This window comes from Vombatus ursinus, unplaced genomic scaffold (assembly GCF_900497805.2).
Source record: "Vombatus ursinus unplaced genomic scaffold, bare-nosed wombat genome assembly UNPS02014807.1, whole genome shotgun sequence".
NCBI classification, from domain to species: domain Eukaryota; kingdom Metazoa; phylum Chordata; class Mammalia; order Diprotodontia; family Vombatidae; genus Vombatus; species Vombatus ursinus.
In genome coordinates, this window is record NW_020954585.1 from 52,780,478 (window position 1) to 52,806,910 (window position 26,433).

At 43.2% G+C, this 26,433-nt stretch overlaps 1 protein-coding gene across 2 annotated transcripts in view; it reads left to right on the forward strand.

The window, feature by feature from the left end:
• The window catches only part of INTS1 (integrator complex subunit 1), a 48,088-nt gene extending 29,976 nt beyond the window's left edge, over nt 1-18,112 (forward strand). For both annotated transcript variants that reach the window (XM_027874541.1, XM_027874540.1), the window contains 17 exons: nt 2,580-2,739; nt 3,180-3,320; nt 7,795-7,975; nt 8,061-8,187; nt 8,931-9,061; nt 9,923-10,010; nt 10,128-10,354; nt 10,807-10,930; nt 11,758-11,891; nt 12,095-12,287; nt 12,527-12,654; nt 13,208-13,320; nt 14,536-14,649; nt 15,656-15,726; nt 16,112-16,203; nt 16,934-17,043; nt 17,542-18,112. In XM_027874541.1, coding sequence (XP_027730342.1) covers nt 2,580-2,739; nt 3,180-3,320; nt 7,795-7,975; nt 8,061-8,187; nt 8,931-9,061; nt 9,923-10,010; nt 10,128-10,354; nt 10,807-10,930; nt 11,758-11,891; nt 12,095-12,287; nt 12,527-12,654; nt 13,208-13,320; nt 14,536-14,649; nt 15,656-15,726; nt 16,112-16,203; nt 16,934-17,043; nt 17,542-17,657 — 2,250 coding nt within the window. In that variant the 3' untranslated portion in view covers nt 17,658-18,112. The remainder of the gene's footprint in view (nt 1-2,579; nt 2,740-3,179; nt 3,321-7,794; nt 7,976-8,060; nt 8,188-8,930; nt 9,062-9,922; nt 10,011-10,127; nt 10,355-10,806; nt 10,931-11,757; nt 11,892-12,094; nt 12,288-12,526; nt 12,655-13,207; nt 13,321-14,535; nt 14,650-15,655; nt 15,727-16,111; nt 16,204-16,933; nt 17,044-17,541) is intronic.
• The last annotated feature ends 8,321 nt before the right edge of the window (nt 18,113-26,433 follow it).

Consider the following 26,433-nt stretch of genomic DNA (forward strand, 5'->3'; position numbering starts at 1 on the left):
GAATCTTCCTGACTCCAGGCTTGCTGCTTTAGTCACTCCACCACCTATCTGCCCTGATGAAGTGTATAGTAAAGGATAAACAGAGTGACTTAAGAGATTAAGGAAAGGAAGGATCATGTCTAGTTAGGATCAGTGAAGGCTTTGTGGAAGGAGGCAGGTCTTTAAGGCAAAGGAAGAGTCACGTGAAGATGGGAGGAAAGTATAGGATGGCATGTGTAAAGACATGGAGGGGGAAAGGACAGGATTGAAATCGAGAAACAGCTAATAGTAGTGTTGTTGAAGCATAGGATGCATGGAAAGGAGTGCCCTGAAATAAAGTTGCATAGGAAAGGAGGGGGAATTGATCCATTTATTTAAGTATTGGGGGATTGGCCTAGAAAATCTTCCAAGGTTCATTCCAGCTTTATCATACTGTGGTTTTATAAAGCAATAGATGTTGACATTTTTAGGGGAAGTAACTTGAATAATTTTTAGGAAAATCAGCAGAGTAAGATCATGACTGAATGAAAAGGTGTTAGCCTGCAGGTTTTTGGAGCAAAGAGACATTTAACCAATATAGAAAAATGGATTATTAAATGGAAATTTTGGTTAATAATCATCACTGTCTTCTCCCTCACTTATCTCATCTTTGGTGACTTCCTCAGTCACTGGATTCAGTTGATTCTGCATCTGAAACCTCTCTTGCATTCATTGCCTCTTGTGTGTTTCCTCTATCCCTACCTTGCTTTCAGGCCTTCATTACCTTTCACTTGAATCATTTCAATAACCTGACCTTTCTCTCTAACTCTAGTTTCTTCACTTGCTAATCCATTCTACCCACTATTGCCAATTTAATCTTCCTTAATATGTCATGTCATGTCTTGTCATGTCAGTTCTCTGTTCAAGTCTTAAGTGACTCTCCATTGCCTGTTGAATAAAGTGTATGTTGTATGCTAGTGTGACATTCAAAGCCATCTGTTATCTGGCTCCAGATGACTTTTCTCACCTTATCCCAGATTCTTATCTTTCACACAGTCTAAACTCTTGACAAACTGTTTCTGACCATTTCATAGACATGTCTTGCCTAATGTCTTCATGCCTTTGTTCACACTGTCCCTAACACCCACATTCCCTCCCTTCAGATGTCCAGCCACTGATACTCTTGCCATTTTTCAATGCCATCCCCATGAAGCTTTCACCAACTCCATCCCTGCTGAGTTAATCTTTGCTCATAGGATTGTAGCTGTAGAACCTTAAGGCACTTGAGAGGTCATCTCTTCCAGTCTCCTTTTTTATAGATGAGAAAGCTGAGACCCAGAGACGTTAAATCACATTCATAAAGGTGACTTTGTGATTGAATTAGATTCAAACCCAGTTCTTGACTCCAAATACTAAGTGCTTATCATATTTGATTTTGTATTTGTATTTGTGCTTGTGCCTTGTCTTCTCTACAAGGTGTAGGCTTCTTGAGGGCAAGGAGCAGTTTTGTTGAATTAACCATTACAGGGTCACTGTCCTGAGGCACTCAGTTGTTAGTAGGTCCTAACAGTGCTCAAAAAATATTTGCATAGGCAGTGTAGGAGGTCGGTGGGCTATTGCTGTTTAGGTCACTGCTCCACGCTATACCTTTGGGCATCAATTTTTTTTTTTTTTGGCTAGGCAGTGGGGTTAAATGACTTGCCCAGTGTCACATGGCTAGTAAGTGTCAAGTGTCTAAGGCTGGATTTGAACTCAGGTTCCTGACTCCAAGGCCAGAGCTCTATCCACTGGGCCACCTAGCTGCCCCCTGCACATCATTTTTTTAATCTCTGAGATCAGCAAATTTTGCCCCTACTTATTCTCAAGGGCTGCTATGATGATTTTTGAGAGAGTTTCTATATACGAGGATTTAGGTGATGGTGGTACTTTAATTCTCATTTAAAAAAAAAAGATAGGCTATTATTACAGTTATCCCTTCCACATCATAGGGGTTAAGGACATGGCACCCCTGCAGTGTGGAAAACCTTAAAATTTTTTGGCCCTCCCTTCGTACCAGAGAAGAGGTCTGAATTATTATGGTATTAAAAGATAAAATTTATTGATATTATACTATACATATATTTTATGCATTTCTGAGGTTCTAAACTTTTTCTTTGTCTTCTGCTAGCCTTCCTGTGTCGTCTGTGGTTTCTGCAAAATTTCCCATTTAATTTCTTATGCCAACCCATGATATAGCGAAACTGCAATGGGGAAAGTCACTATGTGAAAGGGATAACTGTAGAGGTAATGGGTAGCCACATCATTTTATTTTATTTTTTATTTTTTTATTTTTTTAGGCAGTTGGGGTTAAGTGACTTGCCCAGGGTCATACAGCTAGTAAGTGTCAAGTGTTTGGTCTGAGGCCAGATTTGAACTCAAGTTCGTGACTCCAAGGCCAGAGCTCTATCCACTGCGCCACCTAGCTGCCCCAGGCCACATCATTTTATACACTAATCAGAAGGCACTGCCTAATCTCTGTGGTTGAGATAGCTGTTCTTTTGACCATTGCACCAATCCTGCTGTCTTATTAATTGTGTGCTGTTAGTCATGCTTGTAACTCTTGGTCCTTTACTCTCCTACAGCGTTGTGTTCCACAGGACACGGCCTTCTCTTCATTGTTCTTCAAAGTCCTCATGCAGATGCTACAGTGGCTGGAAAACCCTGCCGTGGAAGACGGCCCTCTCCAGGCCCAGCTTAAATTGTTTGCAGCCCAGTACTCTTCACGACACAGGATCAGTGATGGTATGAAGAGTCAGGAGGAACAAAGTGTGGGGCTGAAAATAGGAAAAGCTCCCTGAGATTTTTTTCATAGTTTTTTCTAGCTTATATGGAGAAAATGATTTTCTCATTAGCTGAAGGGAATTTGTCAGAGCTTCTGTGTCTATAGGCATTTGAAATGGCATTAATAAGGATGTGGCTGAATGATTTCATAATTTAAGAGTTTAGAGTGACAGGGGTTCCTTTAGGGCTGGTCTCCCTGACCAGGGGATAAAGAGCCTGTGTGGTGAAGAGAGGACATTTCTTGAGAGCACACAATGCACTGGTAACTCCCCCTTGGGGAATTCCCCTGGATGGAACAGATTGTCAAGAGTGGTAGCCGTAATCTTAAGGAATGTTGGGCTGAAGAGGGTGGAGGCTCCTGCCTATGGCTAGAGTGATGATGCTGAGATGTTTTCCCACAGTACGAGGTGGATTCTTGCACCTGGCTGAAACACTGGCTTTCCGCCGAGATTCTGAGGTGGTAGGCTCCACAGTGTGTGCCATCATCGCCACCCTGAAGTCAGGGGAGAAATGCAGCGTGGAACCTGAACTTGTTGGCAAAGGTACAGTCTTAGGATAGAGAAAGTCTCCTCTAGAGACTTCTAGGGAGTGCCAGGGGCCTCAGGCTCTCTGCAGAAGGAACCCTTATGGTATTGGGGACAGAAGCATATTCCTGACTGATCCTGGAATGGAAAGGAAAAAAAAAAGCTACATCCTTCATTGTGCTTTTTAGTTCTTGATCATATATACCTTCCCCATTCCAAGGGGAACATATTGTTTCAGTAATAAGTGGATGACATTTATGTAGCAATTTAAGAGGCAACCTGATGTATTGGGTTGACTTAAGAGTCAGAAAGACCTGGGTTCAAGTCTTTCATCCAGTACTACTAGTTTTGTATGTATCAAGTCAGTCTCAGTATCCCAAGCAACTTTCTAAGGCTATAATTTGCAGAACAGATGCCAAACTGTATTGGTAGAGGCATTCCCTCTACCATTGAAATCACAGGTCTGGTCTAATTATACATACTGATAGACATACATATGGATAGAGGTACATGTGTGTATATGTATGTATACCTGTATATTGTTTGAGTTATAATGTATTTTATATACATGACCAAATTTGATTCTCTGATCCTGTCCCATGTAGACATTATTATCTCTATTTTACACATGAAGAAACTGTGATTCAGAGAGGTTTAATTCAACAGTTAATAAATGCCTATTTAAGTAAGGAGTAAGTAAGCACTTAATAGCAGTTTTTGTAAGGTGACTCAGATGAACTGTTAATAATGAGAAAACTGGCAGCTATGATTATAAAATGTTAATATGTGATAATATATGAAAGATTTTGGAAAACAGGAAAGATACCATAAAATTGGAATGCGCTAAATGTTCCAATTTTCCCCCCCAAAAAAAACCAGAACCCAAAAAAACAAAACCACAGACTGTAAACTATAAGCCAGTGAGCTTCCATTCCCGGGAAATTTTTAGAACAGATCATTAAAGAGTTGAGTGAGCAAATAGATAAGAAGTAGTGATTACAAAGAGTCAACAAGAACAGGTCATGCCAGAATAATCAAATTCCCATTTTTTTTACAGGGTTAACTAAGCTAGTAGATCCTGGAATGTTGTAGCTACTGTTTACTTAGATAATAGCAACAATTAGATAAAATTCCTCGTACTATTCCTGTGGAAAAGTTGGAAATACACACTCTAGCAGATAGTGCAGTCCAGTGGATTCAGAATGGGCTAAATGAATAGATTCAGAGTGGTCAAGAATAGTTCTATGTCACCATGGCAAGAGTTCTCCAGTCTAGTGCCTTGGGAATCAGTCATTGGCCTGGGACCATTTACAGAGGTGGGGAACCTGAGACCTTGGCCTCAAAGCTGAAGGTTCCCCACCCCTGGTTTAACATTTTTAGCTATGACTTGGATAAGTCATTGATGGCATGCTCATTAGGTTGGCAGGTGACTGCTATGAAGCTAGAAAGGATAGCTGATATGATGGTTGTCAGAGTTATTATCCCAAAAGATCTTGACAGGCTTCTTGTCTAATAAGATAAAATTCTGTAGAAATAAATGTAAAGTCTTACACTTAAAATAAAAAAATCAACTTCACAGGTAAAGAATTGGGGAGGGGGAGAAGTGGTGAGGGGGGAACAGTTAAATAGCATTTTGTCTGAAAAAGATCCTAGGTTTTAGTGGAACACAAACTCGGTGTGCGTCAGTAGTGGGAAGTGACAGCCCCCAAAGCTGGTGTCATCTTGGGCTATATCAAGAGAGACACGCTTTCAGGAATAAAGAGATGATGAGTCTCTTTGTATTTTGTCCTCGTGATCCGCATCTAGAATATTGTGTTTAGTTCAAGGTTTAAGAAGGAAAAGTTGGAAAGTGTCCAGAGAAGAGCAGCCAGAGTAGTGAGGGCCTGATTCCATGTTGTATGAGGATAGATTGGAGGATCTGGGTACCTTTAGCTTGGATAAGAGAAGATTTGGGGGATGGGGGGAAGGAACATGATAATTGTCTAAAGATATTTGAAGCACTGTCATGTGGAAGGAAGATTGGCCTCTTTCATTTAGGCCCCAGGCAGTAGCACTATAAGTGGAAAGGAGGAGATGGATTTGAGATGTGGAGGAAAGAAAAGACAATTTAGAATAATTGCTATGGAATATGATCACAGTTCAGTTAGGGAGGATAAAGACTGTGCTGCCTCATTGAAGGCCTGGTTGAGATTACGTGACGTCATTGTGTAGTGCACTAAGGGAGGAGCAGAGATGGATGGAGGCTAGGACTTGGTGAGACATGTGCAGTGATAGGACATGGCAGCAAGAGATTCAAGGGGAGGGGATAATATCTAGTTGAACTAATCAGCCACAGGCTCAGCACAGTGAAGGGAGGAAAGTAATGCCAGAACACAGGAGCTGAGAGAACAGGGAGAGGTAGAGGAGTTGTGGGGTGCAGGGAAGAACAGGTATATGAGGGAAGCAGAGGCAGAAAGAGCGGGGATGAGTACATCAGAGAGAGGGATCTCTGAGCTGAGATCATGGAAGTACAGTTACAGGGGATGCTGAGACCAAATGAAGCCCTGCATTCTGGGCTGGGGATGGAGGGGGTTGTCTGGGAGGAAGAGAAAGAGAGACAAGGACAGACTAGAACTCCTTGAAAAAGTGTGGAGAATGACTTGGAGGTCAGCAGATAACTGAGGGTGATAAGTGCCTCCCGCTTGGCACATAGTAGGCACTTGATAAATGTTGATTGATTGATTGACACAGACAGATGAAGTGTACCTCAAAGGAGGAGAGGTTGCTGAGTGAATGATGGCAATAGGATGGTCTGACAGGGGCACTGAGGACAATGGAGTGTGCCTCCTTCTCCTGGCCCAGTGTGTCAGGGGTCATGAGAGAAGGATCAGCCAGGAATGAAGAGGATTGCCAGAGATGCATTCATTGGCTTCAGGTAGGAGCCAAATTTTCTTGAGTACAAGAATATGGAGTGTAAGAAGGGGTCTAGAACGAAGGAACTGGAGTTCCTAGAGGGCACAGTAGAAGGGGCAGGAAATGATAGGATTGAGTTAGGTGGGGATAAGAGAGTAGGGAATGGTAGGGAGCTGGGGGAAGCAGATCCCGCTTCAGCAGATTTGACTCTGAATTATAATAATGGGGGGAGGGAGTTATTGAGAGTTGTTAGTCAGGATGGGGGAAGTGTCAGTTGACTGGGGCTAGATCTGAGTCAGACATCTGAGTGAGTAAGTCACTTATGTTTGGGACCACAGGAGTCTGACTGGATTCAGACTATGTGCCATTTGTTTCCATCATCCTAAGGTGAAGTGAGATGATATAGACCCAGAATACCTTACTCATAGAGTGTGCACTTAGCTCCTGATTGGGCCTGTCATTGGGAAGCCTGGAGTCCGGGGTGCTCAGTGAATATAAAGGACGGAGACATTGCTTACCTCAGATAGTTTTAGTATAACAGGATAGGGAGTAAGTAGTACCTGTACATATGGTAGCAGAGAAAGAGATTTTGGTTCGAGGAAGTCTCTGAATGCATGGATTCTTTTTGGTAATAGAGAGCTGTAGCATTATCTTTTTTCAGATAGTTTGCTTACCCAGGGCATAGCATGTATTTCCTCCAGAAGTGTCAGGAGTTTCCAGGGTAAGGGGGCCATTAGAGGCTGTTGGGCTGAAATCCCTATGCTGTGTCCATTGATGGAGAAAGGAGAAATATGTTCTGGGTCCTTGAACCCATCTGTGGGCCACTCCTACTTAGGGTGGCCATGGAAGGCTGCAGAGTTCATATGACATTAGGCAGAGTAGATGCATCCTTTGCATATGGAACTAGGTTCCAGGGATTGTGGGGAGAGGAGAGCAAGGAAGATTCCACATCCAATTCCTGTTGGGAACTGGAGTATTCTTGGTTACCATTCAAGAGATGCCACTTACATTTCTGGCTCAGCAAAGGCAGGGACTCTGTCTCATTTGGTGTTTATCTTCTTCAGTGCCTAGGACAATATACTAAACCTAGTAGGTGCTTAATAAATGATTATTAGGTGAATTGCCCATTGTTACACAGTGACATAACCTTGTAAGTGGTAAAGCCAGAATTTGAACCCAGGTCTTCTGACTTTTACTCAGTGTCCTCTTTACTGTGCCATCCTGCCCTCAAAGGGCCAGAGGTCCCATGGCTTCAGGAAAAGCAGATGAATCCTTTTAGATAAGTAAACATTTATCAGCTTATCTGTGTTTCAGTAGAAATTCACTATCTTTCACTATCGCTACGTATGTTAAAAAAGGGTAATATCAAAAAAATAAAAATTCCTAGCTGCTTTTCTAACCAAAATGTTGGCTATTTCACAATTTGGAATGGTCTGTTAAGCAGTAGAAACTTAATTGGCTGTAAGGAATGGTTTATGTTGAAGCTACCCACTCTTCCCTTCTCAGGAAGCTTACCTTATGTTTTCTCCAAAGCTTTGTTGTCACATAGTGCTGTTGGTTGCTAGCATTTCCAACTGTGTTTTTTCTTTAACATTCTTAGTCCTTCAAGGTCTGATTGAGGTGAGATCTCCTTACCTCGAGGAGCTCCTGGCTATCCTCTTCTCATCTACCCCAGAAACTGCCTCCAAGTTTCCTTCTACTAAGCCAGTTGCTGTTGTAAGTTCCTTGCTGCTTCAGGAAAGAGAGGAGACTTCAGGGAAAAAGGAATTGGACAGCTGTAGGTGAGTTGTGGGAAGGGGAAAGCAGCAGCCCTCTCTGGTTCTAGCGATACCTTCTGTGACACTGTGATTGTCTTGTCTTCTCCAGTGGCACTGAAACTACCTGGCCTGGTCCCTCCTCAGGACTTCTGATTGACTGGCTTGAAATGCTGGATCCTGAAGTGATCAGCAGCTGTCCTGATCTCCAGCAGAGGCTTCTTTTCTCTTGGAATAAGGTTTGAGTACCTCTCTTGGCCTGAGCTTAAATCTCAGAAGATCTCGTTTCTTTCTGGAGGTTGTTAACAGAAGCATGGGAATGGGTTTCTGTGTGTGTGTGTGTGTGTATGTGTGTGTGTGTGTGTATATAATGTATATATACATATATACACATTATACATTATATATATAGATATGCACATACATGATATACACATTAGATATACATATATGCATTATACATTATATACACACATATACATATACCCATTGTATATATACATAGTATACATATGTATGTGTATAAATACATATGTATGTATGTGTGTATGTGTACATACACAGAAAGGAGGAGTATGATGGATTTTTCAAAGGAAGAAGGGTTTTGCATTGTTTAACTAATTAGGAACTTAATGTATGACCCTGTTTTTTCCATTTCTTGCATTTATTTCCTGTGTGGTTTCCTGCTATGCTCCATTTTTGAATGGGCAGCAAGATGAGAGGAATTGATTTTCTTCGATAAAGCCATGTTAAACATTTCCTACGGCACGTACTAGTTTATCTTTTGAGAAAACTCTGCTGATTGTACTAACAGATTTTTTTTTCCCAACTCATGTTTATTTATCCTCTTTTTGAAGAGTTATCCAAGAAAACAGTTTGTTTCTTGCTCCCTGTTTGGTGTAGCCACAGAATGTTCTCATAAACTGGCTTTGTTTTCCAATGTTAGACTGATTAGTAAACACTTGGTTTTCTTTTTCCACAGTCTAAAAGTCATTCTGGCTCTCAGGTGCTGTCTTTCCGCCCATACCTCTTGGCTCTCCTTACACACCAGTCTAATTGGAGTACTCTTCATCAGTGCATCCACATTCTGCTTTGCAAAAACCGGGAGCAAAGGTGAGTGAGTACTCCTCTTACATCTGAGGAAACCTGGTTGTGTGGTTTTATCTCATCAGTACAGATGCTGTCATCCTTTAAGTGACTTTTGTGCCTTCCTGATTGTAACGTGAGGCACACTGCTAACAGGGTGATGTGTCATCATGATGGCTGTGGCATACCTTGACACAAATTTTTGTTAGACAAAACCTTACAGGTTCTTTGGGGTTGAATGTTGGTCAGTGAGTAGAGGATATAATGAAAAGATGGCACATGATCTTGTTTCAAGTGTGGTTTATTGTGTATGCCATCTACAGAGTATGGCTGGCAGACCCAATAGAAGCATAGTCATGGTGCCTGACACTTGTGTTTCTGAATCTTGAAATGGGGCCACATGGAAGGTGTTTTTGAGTCTACAGATTCCTCTCTCTTTAGAGAGAACAGTACTTCTTTTTGGCAGGTTCATTTTCACTGAGTCCTTGTTTATGTTTTTTTAGCTACCTTTTCTCACTCCACTGGAGAACTAAAAAAAGCGTTAGTAAGAACAATGTGTTTGGCTTCCTTTGGATTTGATAATTTGGGGTTTGACCTGTAAGACTGTTTGCAAGGGAAAAGAAACTGCATAACCCCTCACAGTACTCATGTTATGCTGTCTGTGGTTTCTGAAGTAACGCATCCCTTGGGAATACTAATTACCCCCAAGGAGAAAGCCATGGGGATGTTTTTTGTACTAGTCAAAATCTCTTTCATCTTTTTTTCTTTGTGTAGAGGTGAGACTCTTTCACATACACACACTTTCATATTCAGTACCTTAAAGATTACTTCCTGTTTCTAAGCTGAAATGGTATTTCTGTTCTGGATTCTCTTATTTTTTTTCCTCAGGTTTGACCCATCTGCTGCTTTGGATTTCCTGTGGGCTTGTATTCATGTTCCTCGAATCTGGCAGGGAAGGGACCAGCGGACTCCTCAGGTACCAAATAATGCCTTTCCAGATGAGTGAATGGAAGTGTAACTGAGTGTTTTCATGTTTGGAGCTTGCCCTTTGGGATAGAGACTTTTCCTGACTGTCCTCTGGGCTGCATTACAGAAACGACGAGAAGAGTTTGTGCTTCAGGTCCAGGCTCCAGAACTGATAAGTTTGGTGGAACTCATCTTAGCTGAGTCAGAAACCAGAAGCCAGAGTACTGAAGATGCTTCATGTAACCTTATCCAGTCACGCTTGCCCCTGTTGCTTAGCTGTTGCCATGGAGATGTTGAGAGCATCAAAAAAATAACAGAGTACCTGACAGGCAGCATCCAGCAATGGGGAGACAGGTGAGGACCCCTAAATGTTCTTGGATGTCTTCGTGCTTGAATATGAGTAATTTAGATAACAGATATAATTGGGTCTTATAATCTGGCCCTGACTGTTTGTCTTAAAATATGACCACTAATCAGAAGGTGTATCTTCTTAGCCCCAGAGTTTTAACCTGGATCTGATTCAGTCTAGCCCCAGGGATTGATGTCTCTAGTCATGACTAGGTCATTGTCCCTTTGCATTTGATTGTAGCTTGGGGTGGGGCATGATACCTATAGAAAACCAGCATATTGAATGTTGTTGAAGGCTGTTGGTGGGCCCTGGCCTTATCTTGGTTTGATACCTTTTTAAGTCTTCCGCAAGCCTAAAATGTTGCGTTGAGCTCTTCAGATATCCTTAAGGATCTCAAGGCTTCTAGATATCACCTTAGAATGAATAATATAACTTTAAAGGATACTCTCTCTTTCAGCTTGTTAGGAAAACGCTGCCAAGACCTTCTCCTCCAGCTCTATCTGCAGCTGCCAGAGCTCCTGGTGCCCATGCCTGAGATGCTGTTGAACAGTGAGGGGGCAACCAGTAGCAGCACCTGCAAGGTGAGTGGATCCAAGGCAGAGCCATTCCTTTTCTGCAGCTGAGGCAGGGCAGGTGTGTTGTACCTGTAGTGACAGGTTCAAAAAGAGGATGGAGGCAATTATCTGATTAACTCTTCATTTTCACTTGAATATAGTACTATAAAGTTATTAGGTTAATTTAGGTAGAAGTGAGGTTGTTTGTTTGTTTTTTCAGTTTTCTTCCAAAGTTGGATAACTTTGCTTTAAAGTGTAACATGTATTTGTTTAGATTAGGGAAAAAATAGATTAGAAGATTAATGACCTTGATGTAGGTCCTGATGCCCCTATTCTCACCTGCATCTCCAAAGTCAGAATTTTGACCTTGTCTATTGCTCTCTCTTGTAATAAGCTTCCACCCTAGTAAGGTAACTCAATAACCTTGAAGCATCGTTTTCATTGCAGTCTTCAGAGTTGATAGGGCTGGATATCCATGCAAATTTATTTTGTTCTGAGTGCTATTTGAATCTACTGTCCTTAATGATGCCTAGTTCAACAAAAATTTACTTCTGTGTATGTAGCCTTAATGCTAGGGAATTTGATCTGTTGGGAACTGGGAAGCTAGTTTAACCATTGAACTCCAACAAAAAGAAAAGTTCAGTAACATCAAGGAAACTTAAGATAAGGAGCTCAGAGTCCATTGGAGAAAGAGAGGGCAAGCTTCATTTTAAACTCTGTCAACTCCATCCAGTTTCATACTCCATACCCTCCTGCCACTTAGTCATTGTTGGATATAAGTAATAAAATTAGGAATGAATTGTTTCTGTAATGCTGTATTCTTCATGGCTCAGAATCCTCGATCTTCCTTTCAGCTCGATGCTCTGGTTCACCGATTCATCCTCCTCCTCGCAGACACCAGCGACTCCAGATCCTCTGAGGGCCGGGTAGCAGATGCCAACATGGCATGTCGGAAGTTGGCTGTGGCACACCCTATCCTGCTGCTGAGGTCCTAGTCATTTCCTCCTTTGCTGCTTGGGTAATGGGTGGGAGAATTTCTTTATTTATCTCTAGGGAGGGAGGTCACATTCCCTCTCCTCATTATAGAATTCAGACTGTGGCCTCGCTGGTTTCTAGCCTGAATTGGTGACAGGCTGTGGTGACCCAGCTGGAGTGTGGATGAACATAAGGATTTTTACCCCTCTGTTTTAGGCATCTGGCCATGATTGCTGCCCTGCTTCATGGGCGAACCCACCTCAACTTCCAGGAGTTTCGTCAGCAGAATCACCTGACGTTCTTCATTCATGTCCTGGGGATCATAGAGCTGCTGCAGCCACAGGTGTTTCAAGATGAACACCAGAGGGCGCTTTGGGACTGTCTTCTCTCCTTCATCAGATTGCTTCTGGTAGGTGACCATTGTCCTTTGCTTAATTTATTGTTTCCTGAAGGCCTTTGCTTGAGGCGGGGGCTTGGTACAAATTTTGTGAACAATTGCATGCTGTTTGTGTTCTCCTTTAAGGAAGACTGTCTCAGTGCATGCAGGAAGAGATAGCTAGGCTGCAGCATCTGCAGAATTTTAGACTACCAAAATATTGCTTCTGTTTAATGTGGGATATGTGCAATTACATGGGTTCTTCCCTTCAGAATTATAGGAAATCCTCCCGTCACCTCGCTGCCTTCATCAGCAAGTTCGTCCAACTTATTCACAAGTATATCACATGCAATGCACCGGCTGCAATCTCCTTCCTGCAGAAGCATTCTGACTCACTCCAGTAAGCGTACCCTCTTTTCCTACACCTACTCTCTAGGGTCTAAATGTTTACGTTCCAGACAAATAGAGTCCCATGGAAAGCTGGGAGCTTCTCAGATAATTAATTTTCCCTGGCATTTGGGTTTACCAGATGCACTGATTCCAATGAGGATGGATTGACCAGGAAAAGCGAACTCTTTAAATTGGTAACTAACAAATCTGAAACTAAAGGGTAGTTAAAAAAGAATAATAATAATATTAACCATGGGGTCTAACGCCATATATAGGAAAAGGAAATCTTAGCCAAGATTTTTGGGTCTCGGGTGTAGAGCATGAACAGCAGATGCTGCTTTGCCCACTGCAGCCATTCTAGAGATGTTCCCTCTCTGTGTATTACTGGCGTTCTACTTGGACCATATTTTCTTCTCTGTACGTTGGTTTGCCTGTTTGACATCCTAGCACGATACTTTCTTCCTCCCTTTCTCTCTAGCCCTTATAATTACAACTTTCTTTATCTAGTCTTCTACCTGTCGGTATCTTACTGAGCTGAGAGCTAGTGTTTTCTTTCTCCACAGTGACTTATCTTCAGACAATGGTGACCTGGTGATGCTGAAGTCTCTCTTAGCGGGGCTAAGTCTTCCCAGCAAGAATAGTGTTTCTGACCATGGCTCAGATGAAGAAAGGGATGGTGAGTTTAGGGAAGGCTGCTCTCTAAGGGTTACCATAGGGGACTATTCTGCGAGGTTGACTAGGTATCAGCTTCTACGAGGAATACAAAAATAGATTGTATTGAAAAAAAGACATCCAGGACCCAGTTGCTATTGCTAAGGTACAGGAACCATATAAACTTGTTTGGGCATCTTATTCCCACTTTATGTCTTCATTTCCCAAAATTCAGTTAGCTGTGAACCAGGCTTCCTGCTCAGTGTAAATAGAGTATCTGCATAATGGGAACCAACTACTTTTCCAGAAGAAAATTCTCGTTTGTGTTTGTTCTGAGCTAAGGAGAGTGGGTTCAGAAAAGAGATCATAGAATGACAGGAGGAAACCTTGGCTAAGGAACTGCTGCCCAGCAAAAATATGTCTAGGATGAATTCTAGTGTTGCTATTCAAAAACGGTGGGTATGGTTTGCTTTTTGGACAGTTACAGAAAATGTTTCAGGCATCTTCTTTTGCTGTTGATGTCACCATCCTGACCCTTAGAAACTGAATTCTCTTTTATAAGTCACTTATTTCAGAAAATACTGCCAGCTCTGAAGGCAGTTTCAGAAGAGTTCAGAAATTTTTTGAACAGTAGAATAAGTGCGTGACTCTAGGTGACTGTGTTGAAAGGGATAACATGGGGCGGCTAGATAGCGCAGTAGATAGAGCACCGGCCCTGAAGTCAGGAGGACTTGAATTCAAATCCAGCCCGAGACCAAACACTTGACACTTACTAGCTGTGTGACCCTGGGCAAGTCACTTAACCCCAATTGCCTAAAAATAAAAAAATGAAAGGGATAACATTCAGTTGATTATTTAATTTCTGGTATGCTTGAAAAACAACTTTCATGTTATGTACATCATGCATTCTGGTTATTGCCTGGTATTTGGGCAGACAGGGCTAAATCAATTTAAGTGACCAGATCAGAAGCTCCCTAGCCATTTTAGCCATACTGGAGTCTGAACGTGGAGTCAGGAAGACCCGAGTTCAGATCCCACTTCTGCTACTTACTCGCTATGTAACCATAGGCAAGTCAACCTTTCTGAGCTTTATTTTCCTTATTTGTAAGATGGGAGCAGTAATACCTGTAGCACCTGCGTCATAAGGTTGTCATGATGCTCTAAGGAGATAATATACATAGTGTTTTGCAAAACCTAAAGTATCTACAAGTGTTAGTGATTTTTATTGTGTTTCTTCCAGATGACACTTCTGCTGGCTCCCTGCCTCTAGTCAGTGTCTCTCTCTTCACTCCTCTGACAGCAGCTGAAATGACCCCCTATATGAAGAGATTGTCCAGGGGCCAAACTGTAGAGGGTAAGCTAGGAGCCCAGGTGAAGCCCAGGCTGGGAAGTATCCAGTTACATCTGTATCTCTAGAACAGTGCGTATTGTAGAAGAGCTCTGAGGCTTTCTCCCATGGTCATGAGTAGCAGGCACCGTAATGAGCTGAGATATGTGCATGGACAACTGAAGGAGATTTTTAATTCGGTGTCAGGCCTACGGTAGAAAGAAGATGTAAGCAGGTGGAGAGAGAGAGTAGATCTGAGCAAGATGAAACATCTGTTGCCTTTTGGCAACAGCCTCAGCCTGAGATAGATGCTCAGAAAGACTGGAAAAAGCAGCAATTCAAATCAGACATTTATGAAGACATCTACTTTGTGAAAGGCACTGTGCCAGCCACCAAGGATACAGAGGCAAAGAGCAGCCCTGCCCCTGTCTTCAAGGAGTTTTTATCCTAGTAGATTAGGTTCAAAAACAGGAATATTAGTTAGAGCTTATTATGAAAGTGAGGAAGTCACTTAATCTCCTGGAATTGCATGGATGATATCAAGCTATTTCCAATAACAAATGAGGTTTTGGTGTAAAATGCTAGGGGTCAGGTTTTGACAGGCCTAACTCCAGAATAAACCAAGTGTGGAGTGATCCATCATAGGGGAATTTTGCAACTGGGTTAGACAACGAATTAATTTAGGTGTTTGAAGGGCTCTACTGTTGCAGCAGAAGCTTTAACAAAATGATTTTAAAGTCCTCCCCCATCTTCTAAACCCCTAATTTCCTAATTAACACAAAATGGAAGGAAATGAATTCCAGGAAACATTATTGACCATTGAGGTAGACGGGATGCACAGTGTATCTTTTGCATGTGGCTTTTTGAGGAAACACATTACACAGCACAGAGCTCTTCCGTCAGTCGCTGTGTGGGTTCACTCTTAATTAGTGGATATCTAGGGGTGCTTCACTGTATTACCTGTTAGTTTGGTGCTTTTCTGTATCTTTTTCTGTCTCTCTGACACCTTCAGCCTGTTTCTCTTTATATTTAGATATCTTGGAAGTTCTGAGTGACATAGATGAGATGTCCCGGCGGAGGCCAGAAATCTTGTCCTTCTTTTCTGTAAGTGCCATGGAAAGGAACTCTCTTGTCCCATCCAGCTAGCTTACTCCTTTTGGGTCTTAATCCCTTCAAACCAAAGCCCAGGGTTCCCATTGCTACAGAGAAGACTCACTTCCTTTAGTCATCAGCAGGAACCCCCCTGCTGCCCCCATTCTTGGAATGCCAGGAAGTGTGACTGGAAGCTCTTGGAGCCCCAACTAAGAAAGACCATATTGTCCCTGACATAGGAATCTCAGGCACTTCATCCTTGGTCTCCATCCTGACCCACTTTCCAAGATGAATCAGGATTCTTCTTTCTTCACCCGTTTCTTACTGAGCATAGGGATCTACCTCCCAATCTGGAAACAGGAATCGAGGTGGTGACTTCTCCTCCTTTCCTTCTCAGACCAACCTGCAGAGGCTGATGAGTGCTTCTGAAGAGTCCTGTCGGAACCTGGCCTTCAACCTTGCCCTGCGCTCAATACAGAACAACCCTAGGTGAGAAACAGAGGGGCCGTCAAAGTCCACTACCACTCCACTCCACACACCTTGTATATCTCGTCTTTTATTGATGAACTTTTTGACAAATTGTCTCCTTTGCTGAAGGGTTGGAGCCAGGCCAATGTGAAAACACTTGTAATAGAGCATAGTTAACAGCTCAACCAAATAGTTAAGATGAAGATCAACTCAGAAAAGTAGCACAGCTCATGGAGTCACCCCATCTGGTTAGAGCAGCTTTAAAAGAAATTTTGTATCTTGTCCCCTGAAAAAGTGAGATCAGCTAGGGCTCTATCTCTGGGATACTGTGGCATGAAGTTGTGAGGGTCAAAAGGACCGAAATAGAAGTTTACCAGATGCTCTAAAGTGCGTCTGAAATAAATTTAGATAATAGAATTTTAGAGCTGGAGATCATCTGATCCCCTCATTGCATGTGGGATGAAACTGAGGCCTGAAAAAGTCCTAATGCTTCCATCTACCTAACACATTTGTGGTTTGTATCCATTAATATGTGTGGAAGTTCATCACAGATACACAAGAAAAAAACCAGAGATAGGACTAGAACCCAAACCTGCCAGGACTTGTGCCCCCATTCGTCCTCTTTATTATGAATGGTAAAGGCCCTTCTCACTAAATGGCTCATCAAGGGCTTCAGTATTAGGATAAAATGAGGCAGGACCAGGGGTGCGGTCACCAGAGGTGCTGATGGGAGCCTCCTTGTGTGTTGTAGCATTGCTGCTGACTTTCTGCCCACATTCATGTACTGCCTTGGAAGTCGGGACTTTGAGGTGATGCAGACAGCACTGAAGAACCTGCCTGAATATACCCTCCTGTGCCAAGGTGGGCTGTTTCTTTTCCAAGTGTTCACCTGGCTTGGCCTTGATAGGCCAGTGTCCAGTATCTGGCAAGCAGGGTCCCATTGTCTCATTGGATGCCCTTATTTTCTTTGTCCCCTGAGGACCCCCGCTGTGGCCTATAGGTCTCAGGTGGGTGGGAGTGGGGACCATTCCACTGTTCAGAGGAGGGTATTACGGACCTGGCCTGTGAATCGTGGATCCTGTGCTGTAATTGCTCCTAGGAAATCCCTTGTTCTTTCTGGAGGAGCTGAATTCATGTTTTGGAGAATAATTCCCTGACAAACTGATCAGCATTGTTTTCCTCTGATCCTGCGCTGATTAAGCACCTACTGTGTTTCCTAGAGAGTGGCGCTGCAGAGCCTGAGAGCTGTGCTCTTGTTTCTGTCCAGGATGAATCCCCATGATGCCCTGAAAAGGCAGCTGGGCAGCCCCAGAAACAGAGCAAGCCAGTTGATCTCCTTTTCTTTGCTTCCTTTTTCAGAGCATGCAGCCGTGCTGCTGCACCGAGCCTTTTTGGTTGGTATGTATGGACAAATTGACACCAGTCCCCAGATTTCTGAAGCTTTGAAGATTCTGCACATGGAGGCTGTAATGTGATTGGTCAGGGGCAGGACCTTTGGTTGATTTAAAGACACAGAACTGTGTCTCAAGGAGTCAAAGCTCAAGAGGTTCAAGGTCTATTTGTGGTCTCATTAGGGGGAAGTGCACAAAGTGCCATGTAAGGGTGGGAAAAGGGAAGGGAAGGATACTCATTCCAAGTGCTTCGCACTAGGGACCATCAAGGCTTTTAAGCAGTGAAGAGGGACCACCTATCGTTCTTTACCCTGGTCCCATCGGTTGGGTAACTAGGGCATTGACTTCTTTGCCAATTGCTGAACATGGAGAGCATGTTTGCCATCCCATCGTCCCATCGGACTGGAGTGCTGCCTAGACGCTGTAGATGTCACAGCCACAAGAGAAGCCAGTTTCTGAGTTGGCACCAAAAGGGACATAGGGTTGGGGTGGGTGGTTTTTTATTACAACTTTCTAAATTAAATCTAATGCCTCATGTACTGCCTGCCTAGATTTCCTCTTTGACCTTTCCTCCTTCTGTGTCTGCCTAATGTCTGAAGTCTAAACTGCTGGGAACCACTTTCCCTCAGACTGCTGAGAATGTACTTGAGGAAGAGCCTGGCATAATGGCCCGGCGGAGCCACAGGGACCTTCGTTGGGATCTCACTTCTGATGCTATCTGTGAGCCTCAGTCTCCTCATCTCTAAAATGGGGGTGATAATTCCTGTATGACCTACCTCACAGGGTTGTTGTGAGGCTCAAATAAGCTAATACATTTAAAGCACTTTGCAAATTCTGAGGAGCTGTAAAATCTCATTTATTGTTTCTATTCATTAAGCTACTCACAGGTAAAGATGAAGGAGTTTGGGAACTTCAGTCAGGAAGGCGTTCTGAAGTTTGTCCCCAGCGCTTCCATTTGTTGAATGATTGCACAGGCTGCTAATCCTCTCTGGATCTCTCTTAAAAAATGAGGACAGTGATGGGCTTTGAGAATTGCTGCGGCCAGAAAATTCATCCCTTTGAGCTAGATAGGGAGTTCCCTTAGGGATTGGCATAAAGTCTAGCCCTGGCCTTGTACCTGAAGCTGTCCCAGCTTGGGAAGCTTGAAGGCTTTGAGAATCCAGGGTTACCTCAATGCCATGATGAAGTCGTGCTACCATACAGAGGGGTAGAGAGGCCGGGGGCGGGGTGCAGCTCGGGGAGCTGTGAGGGATGTACTTGCTTATAACATTAATTATTGCAAGACTGTTGTGTGACTTACCTTGTTTGACTGGTTTTCAGAAACTGAAAGGCTCGTAGATGTAGAGCTAGAAGGGACCCTAAGAGCATCTAGCCCAACCCCCTCATTTTACAGATGAGGAAACTGAGGCCCAAGGAAGTTAAGTGATTTGTCTCACAGTAACATAGGTATTAAGCATTGGGGCAGGATTCACACCTAGGCCCGCTGACTCCAGAGCCAGGTCTCTTCATTGTACCAGTCTACTTCAGGAGTGAGTCAAGGCTGTGAGAAGGGTCTTTATGAGGAAGACACACATGGTAAAGAGTGGAGCCTCCCTGTTCTGTCCCAATTACAGAACTGAGAAACAGTTCACACCAGTGAATTCATGGCCACCGCAGGACAGTCACTAACAGTCCCTTTTACGATGAGATGTCCCCAGGAGGGACTGCCCTGGACACAGCCCCTCCTCACTGGATGCCATCCTTGTCCTCCCCAGACTTGCCTTGTCCCTTGGGTGGTTGTGTTAAGCACCTGCAGCCAGGCTCTTCCAGTTCTCAGAGCACAGATGTAGGGAGGAGCAAGGAGGGGGCCTTGTTGGAAGGAAGAGGGTGAGAGATCTGTAGGCTTAACTAGATCAAGTGCTGATTCGCAATGTGATCTTTTAAATGGAGCAATTAGAGCAGTTGCTAATGATTCAACATACGCCCACCTTCCACAGTATCTGCTTTGTAACAGATGAAGACACTTGAACAATTACTGTTAATTATAAATTAAGGGAAGCTAAAGCTGAAAAGAGCTTCAGCTTGAGTAAGTGGTTTCCTGAGGGAGAGCCCTCTTCTTGTAATGAGAAGGTTGCAAAAGCTGTGATATTTGGTACTTTCGTAAAACTACTCCCTGACAGATGTGTGTCAGGAACCTGTAATCAGTTTACAAAGTTGGTCACCTTAGGCCAAATCTAAGAAGAGATGAGAGAAAGAGACCATCTTTCTCGGGGGTGAGATAAACAGATGAGAATGGAGGCACAGCTTCATAGAGCCAGGGAATAAACAATTCTACTTGAGCCCTATATTAGAGGTGGAGGGAATCCTAATAATAGCTGAGACCCTTCTAAGTCGACTGTGCATTATATCATTTGATCTTCACACCAACCTTTTGAGGGAGGTGCTGCAGGTACTCTCCTCACTTGTCAGATGAGGGAACTGGAATACCCAAAGGTTGACTTGCTGCTGTAAGTTTGCAAAGCAGGTATTGAACCCAAGTCTCTCTTGACTCCAAGTCTTTCAAGTTCCAAGGACTTTTCCTGTCCTTTCCATCACATCACATTGCCTCTTTATTGGGATTTTAGGCTGTATAAAGTGTAATGTCCAAAGTGAGGGAGGTAATAGTCCCACTGTCTTCTGCCCAAATAAGGCTAGAATTCTGTTCCATTCTGGGCGTTGTATTTTATGTGGTACACTGACAACCTGAGAGGTGGGTGACCATGATGAAAGTCTCAGAATCATGGTCATAATAATTTACATGTAGGGCTCTTATGGTTTACCAAGAGCTTTTCACATCCTTAGCTCACTTGTTTCTCAGCGATGACTGGGTAAGGCAGGTGTAATAGATGCAAGGTTTGGTCATATTTTACAGACTGTTGTTTGGAGGAGTCTTCTTTCTTATTCCATAGTGCTACTAGAAGTAACAAGACCAAGCTGACTGAGCCACCTACTAATTTAACTGGGCCTTTTCTGTGAATTGTCATTTTGAATAGCAATCCTATCCCTTTCTGATTGACTTTTTTTTTTTTAGGCAGTTGGGGTTAAGTGACTTACCCAAGGTCACACAGCTAGTAAGTGTCAAGGGTTTGGGCTGAGGTGGGGTTTGAACTCAGGTCCTCCTGACGTCAGGGCCGGTGCTGTATCCACTGTGCCACCTAGCTGCCCCTCTGATTGACTCTTTATCACACATCCATAGTAGCTGCTCAAAATCTTTCTGCAAGCCCCCAACTCTACACCCAGCATGCTCTTTAATAAATTAGCAAATGATCTGGCTGCCCACCTTCTTGAGAAGATAAAGGGCATCTCTTGCAAGCTCTCTCATCTTCATACCTCAAAACATCATATGTTCTATTTTTTCCTTCTGGTCTGAATGGATGATATTGCCCTCTTTGCCAAGCCCTTCACTTGAATCTTTGATTTCATCCATTCCTGTATTCCTGGGACAGACTACAATCCATTGATCATTCTGTCTCAATCTATTTCTGATGGTTCCTTCTCCACATGCGTACTCACATCATGCTATTTTTAGAAAATCATCCATTGACCCTGCTCATCCCTAAAGTATCATCTCCACCTCTATTTTCTCATTGCCCAGTAATTATTCAGTCCCCCCTATCTGTCTTCTATCCGGACTCCTTTACTGAAACTATACTCTCCAAGGTCACCAGTGACTAACGTTCCAAATCCAGTGATATTTTTTTAGTCCTATTCTTCCTTGACTTTTCTTTGGGAGCTTGCACACCCCCTTCTGAATATTCTGGCTTCTGTGACACTACTCTCTCTTCTGTCTCTCCCTGGATTGGTTTCTCCCAACACTCTTAAGTGTGGGTGTCCACTAAGGTTCTGTCCTAGGCCACCTTTTCTATATATTCTCTTCATTGGCAAGCTTATCTACTCCTGTGTCTTCAATGACCTCTCTGTGATTTTAAAATCTATATATCTAGCCCTGATCTACTGAACTATATAGACCCCATATCTCCAGTCCACTAATGGATATCTTTTTCTCTATGTGCTGGCACCTCAAATTCAGCATGTCCAAAATTTAATGTATCATCTTCCTCTGTGAACCTGCCTTTATTTCCAACTTTCTCTCCAACTTTCTTATTTCTGTTGATGGCAAGGGAAGAAGATAGGGAAAAGGACCCAGGGCATTTTCCTCAAGAATTAGACTCCATCATGGAAAAACATGGCCTGGAGAACACAGAGATGGCTATAAAGGATGACTAGGTGACATTAACTTCAGAATGTTTTGAGACAGGTACATCTAAACGTCTGAAACACACTCGGTGCTCCCAAGCAAACCTCTAAGCAGATGTCAGACTGAAAGAGGTTTGGAGATGCTGTTTTTATGTGCCCATGCGCCTGATCCTTGTGCCACAGTCCTGCCATTAAAAAGTAGGCAGTGGATGGCTATGGTCATAGGCTCTTGGAGTTTGAAGGAACCTCAGATCATCTACCCCAACCCTGACCTGAAGCATGAAACTCCTTAACAACATCATCCAGCATGATATACATGAGTTCAGATCCTGAATCTATTACTTAACATCTTGTATAACCTTGGGCATGCCTTAGTTTTTTTCTATAAGATTTCAGGGAATAGATTAGAGAAGTTCTAAATTCCTTTCCAGCACTAAATCCTATAATGCTTAATTGGAGGCAGTGTCACTAAATACATGTACCTGTCTACCTTGAACCAGATTGTTTTGGGACCTATCTGTGTCGTCTCTAGTGTCATCTATTTTTCTGTCTTCTGTAAAGACAGTAGAGCTTGAGGATCTGAGTCCAAGTTCTCATGATTACTACTAATCTCCAACTTTGAGAATTTGTTGGAAACTATTGTTGAAGGGAGGTAGGCAGTTGTAATACCACTAACTCCCTGTTGCTCCATTTTAGGAGCCCTAGTTCTCTCATAATGTTCATAGGGAAGGGAATGAGCGTTTATTAAGCACTTACCATGTGTCAGGCACTGTGCTGTAATTGCTTTAAAAATATCTCATTTGATCCTCACAACAATGCTGAGAGGTGCTCAGAGCTATCCCCATTTTACAGTTGAGGAAACTGAGGCAAACATAAGTTTTTAGTGACTTGCCCAGGGTCACACATTCCATTCTGGACATTGTACTTTATGAGGTGTGCTAACAACTTGAGAGGTGGGTGACCATGAGGCCTTCAAAATCATTGTCATGATAATCAACATATAGGACTTTATTGTTTACAAAGAGCTCTGCATTTGATTCTCAACAATGGTCGGGTAAGCTTGGTGTAGTGGATTCAAGGTTTAATCATGTTTAAAGTGTAAATAAATGGGTTTAGTTCAGAGGACTGGTGGCTGAGATCAGATTTGAACTCAGGTCTTCCTGTCTCCAGGTCAGTACTTAATCCACTGTGCCACCTCTTCTGCCACAATAGGTTACTGTCACTGACAGTAGAAGAAATACTAGGAGCCCTGTTGAGTAGGGGAGAGACAAGGGGCTGTTTCCTCCTCTACCCCTGTGCTGCACTTGTCCATGCCATGGTATAGAAAGGTTCCTTGTTCTAGTCTCATCTCTTCCACTAACTCCCTATGACTTTGGGCAAGTCTTTTGACCTTTTCAGTTTCCTCATCTGAAAAATGAGGGGGTTGGACTGGATGATCTCTAAAATCCCTTAAAACTCCAAGATTCTGGGATTCCTTCCTGAAGAATGGAAGCAGGCACAAAGGGCCTATGTTTTTTAAAGCCAGGGGCCTCATTTCTTTATTTACTGCCAATGAGCTGAGTTGGAATGCTAGCTGGGGATCTCTACAGCATGAGAGAGAGGCCAACAATCTCATTCTTCTCTAGCATTACTCCCCAAGGATGGGAGTGGGTAGCAAAGTAGACACAAGTCTCCCAAATGCCTCAGACAAGCATATTTGCCACGCATGTCCAGTGGTTCCAATCTGTATGGTCTGTGCTCTAGGTAAGGATCTTGTCTTTCAGGGACAGCAGGAATAGGTGTTCAAAAGCTGCTTAAAAAAAAAAAAGCCATCAACTCCATTCCCATTCAAACCTTGCCTGTCTTCAAGAAGGTTACACGTAGTAGGATCAGGTAGCATGGTGTGGTTTAAAATATGGCATTGGGAAGTTGGAAAACCTCAGTTTGAACCTCAGTTCTTTTACATGCTGACCTTAGATTAATTACTTCTCTGCTTCTCTCTCCTCCTACATAAAAATGAGGGGGTTGACCTCTAAGGTCCTTTCCAAATCCTGTGATCTGATGTTAAGCCTTAGGATCATAGAACTAGAGTCTGAAGGGGCCTTGGAGATTGACTAATCCAAATCCTACATTATACATATTTTGGAAATTGTGGAATTGTTATATGCCTCTGCCACTAACTGTGTTACATTGGGCAAGTCTCCTTGTCCCCCCTCACTCCCCATCTCTGGGCTTTTCTTTCTTTATCTGTAAAATGAGGGAACTGACCAGGTGATCTCCAAGGTCCCTTCCAACCTACAGATTTGGTGACTGATTGGGCAGTAGACTGATTGGGAGACCTTATTTAGCAAACTGTCCCTATGGATCTTATTTTCCTCCCTTTTTCCTGCCCCACCTGCACATCTCCAAGTCTGAGAAAGGAATACAGGCTCTCTAGGAAAGGTGATTGAACAGAGGCTTCCTCTGTGGCAACCAGCTAGAGGCAGCCTTTCTAGATGAAGGGGAACCTCAGGAAATGGACTATTTTGAAAGTCCAGGGAGGAAGTGATCCAAGATGATATAGGAGGGGATGGGGGCAAGAAAAAAGGTAGAAAGAAATAGAAAGGAATGAGAAATTGAGAGAGTCAACATGCATTTATTAAGCACTTATGGGCCAAGCACAGACCTAAGTACTGGAAATGCAAAATACAATTTAAAAAAAAAGACAGTCCTTGCCCTCAAGAAGCTTACTTTCTAATGGTGAAGGCAAATAGGAGTGAAAAAGGGGCGGGGGGGGAGGGGGCGGGTGTTGTAGGTAAGGAGGAATGTTAGGTGGAGAAGTCCAAGGAGCCAGGAGGGAAGTGAAGGAACATGACTGTCTCAGGCCTTCCTCAAAATGGGGGTCCTGAGAGGAGCTCACCAATTGGAGAAGGAGGTGGCAGAAATAGAGGCATCTTCCAGGGTGAGAAAGCTACTGGATGTGGAAAAGTCTGGAGAATCAGGAACAGAGATGGAAGGGGAGAGAATAAGAAAGAAAAATTGTGAGAGAAACCATAGAGCCATAGGATTTAGAATTGTAAGGGGGTCTTAGAAATCACATAGAGAGTCAGGATTTCATGAAGGAGGAGACTATAAGGGGAGTGACTTGCTCAAAGTTACACAGGCAATCAGTGGCAGTATCAAAATTAAAACATAGGCCTTCTGATGTAAAATCTAGTGTTATTTCTACTACATTCGGGAGAATGAGAACAGTGGGAGTAGGGGGATATGAGCTATAGCAAGAGTTTCTTGTTGGTTAGGGGTTGGGAATGAGATGAAAGAGAATCTCTCATCTTTCTTCTAAAGAACTCCATAGTCTAACCTTTGGCCTCAAAAATAGCTTTGTCAAGTAATGAAGGAGAGGATAGGATCTTTTCCTTTACAGAGTTTGAGTCAAAAGGGATTTCCATGATCAAGAAGTCCAACCCATACATGAAAAGAATCTCCATTATGACATACATGGCTAGTGGTCATACAGGCCCTGCTTGAAGACCTCCAAGGAAGCGGGAGCTCACCACCCTTCTAGGAAGCCTATCCCAGCCTATGGACAGTTCTAATTGATGGGAAGTGTTTCCTGACACTAAGCCTAAATTTATCTGTTGTCAATGTCCAACTCATTTCTGCTGCTTATACCACCCCCTAGAGCCAGATCAATTTGAAAGCTCCCCAAGACAGCTGATCCATATTTGAAGGAAGTGATTGTATCTTCTCCGAGTCCTCTCTAAGCTCAAAGTCTTCATTTCCTTCAAGTGATCCTTCATGTTACAGATTCAAGGCCCTTCACTATGGTTGCTCTCCTACTGACACCATCCAGTTTATCAATGTCCTTCTTAAATTGTGGTGTCCAGAACTGGACACAATCATTCCATATGAGGTCTGAGGAGAGCAGAGTACCATGTTAACTAGTATCTCCCTGGGGGGTGTGCCCTTCAATGCTGAAAAGGAGTTCGGAGGATGAAACCAAGATACAGAGAGACAACTAAGTGACCAAACTCAGACTAGGAACCTAGTTTTTAACTGCCAGTTGAAGAAGTAAGGATTGGGGAATTTGTCCTTCATCTCCCACACTGCCTCTACTCACCTCTTTCCCCACCCCACAGAAGGGAATATTACTCTTTGCCCCTCCTCCGAGCCCCTTCCACCACCCCTCTAGTCCTTGGATCTTTTTTCAAAGACTTCCAAGGTACTGAGACACTAAGGTTCCAGTAGGGAGGACCAAACAACCCTGCCCCGTGGGAATGAGATGCCTGGAGGGAGAAGAGAGTTGTCAGGTCAGGGCTAAGAACGCATTAGCAGAAATATTTACTAAGAAATTCAATCTGTGTGGGGATCATTCTTTGCTAATTGCTGGAAGAATTTCTTTGAAGTGAAGAAATAGCTTGACTGAGAGGGGAGGAATGGAGAAAGTTGGAGGGAGGACTAGTGATTTGATTCAAAAGAAAAAGGTAGTGGTGAGTGAGGGAAGAACGCCAGTTAAGGGGGTGGTTTGCATTTTCTACCTGCCTGGTGGGTGGAGGGAAGGATTCCTGTTAGTTCTTTCTGCCTTGTGCAGGCTAGTCAGCCACTCGGCATACCCACTGGCTCCCCCAAGCTTATTCCAGCCCAGCCTAGTCTAGTCCACACTCCTTGCTTGAGCCCAGGTAAGAGG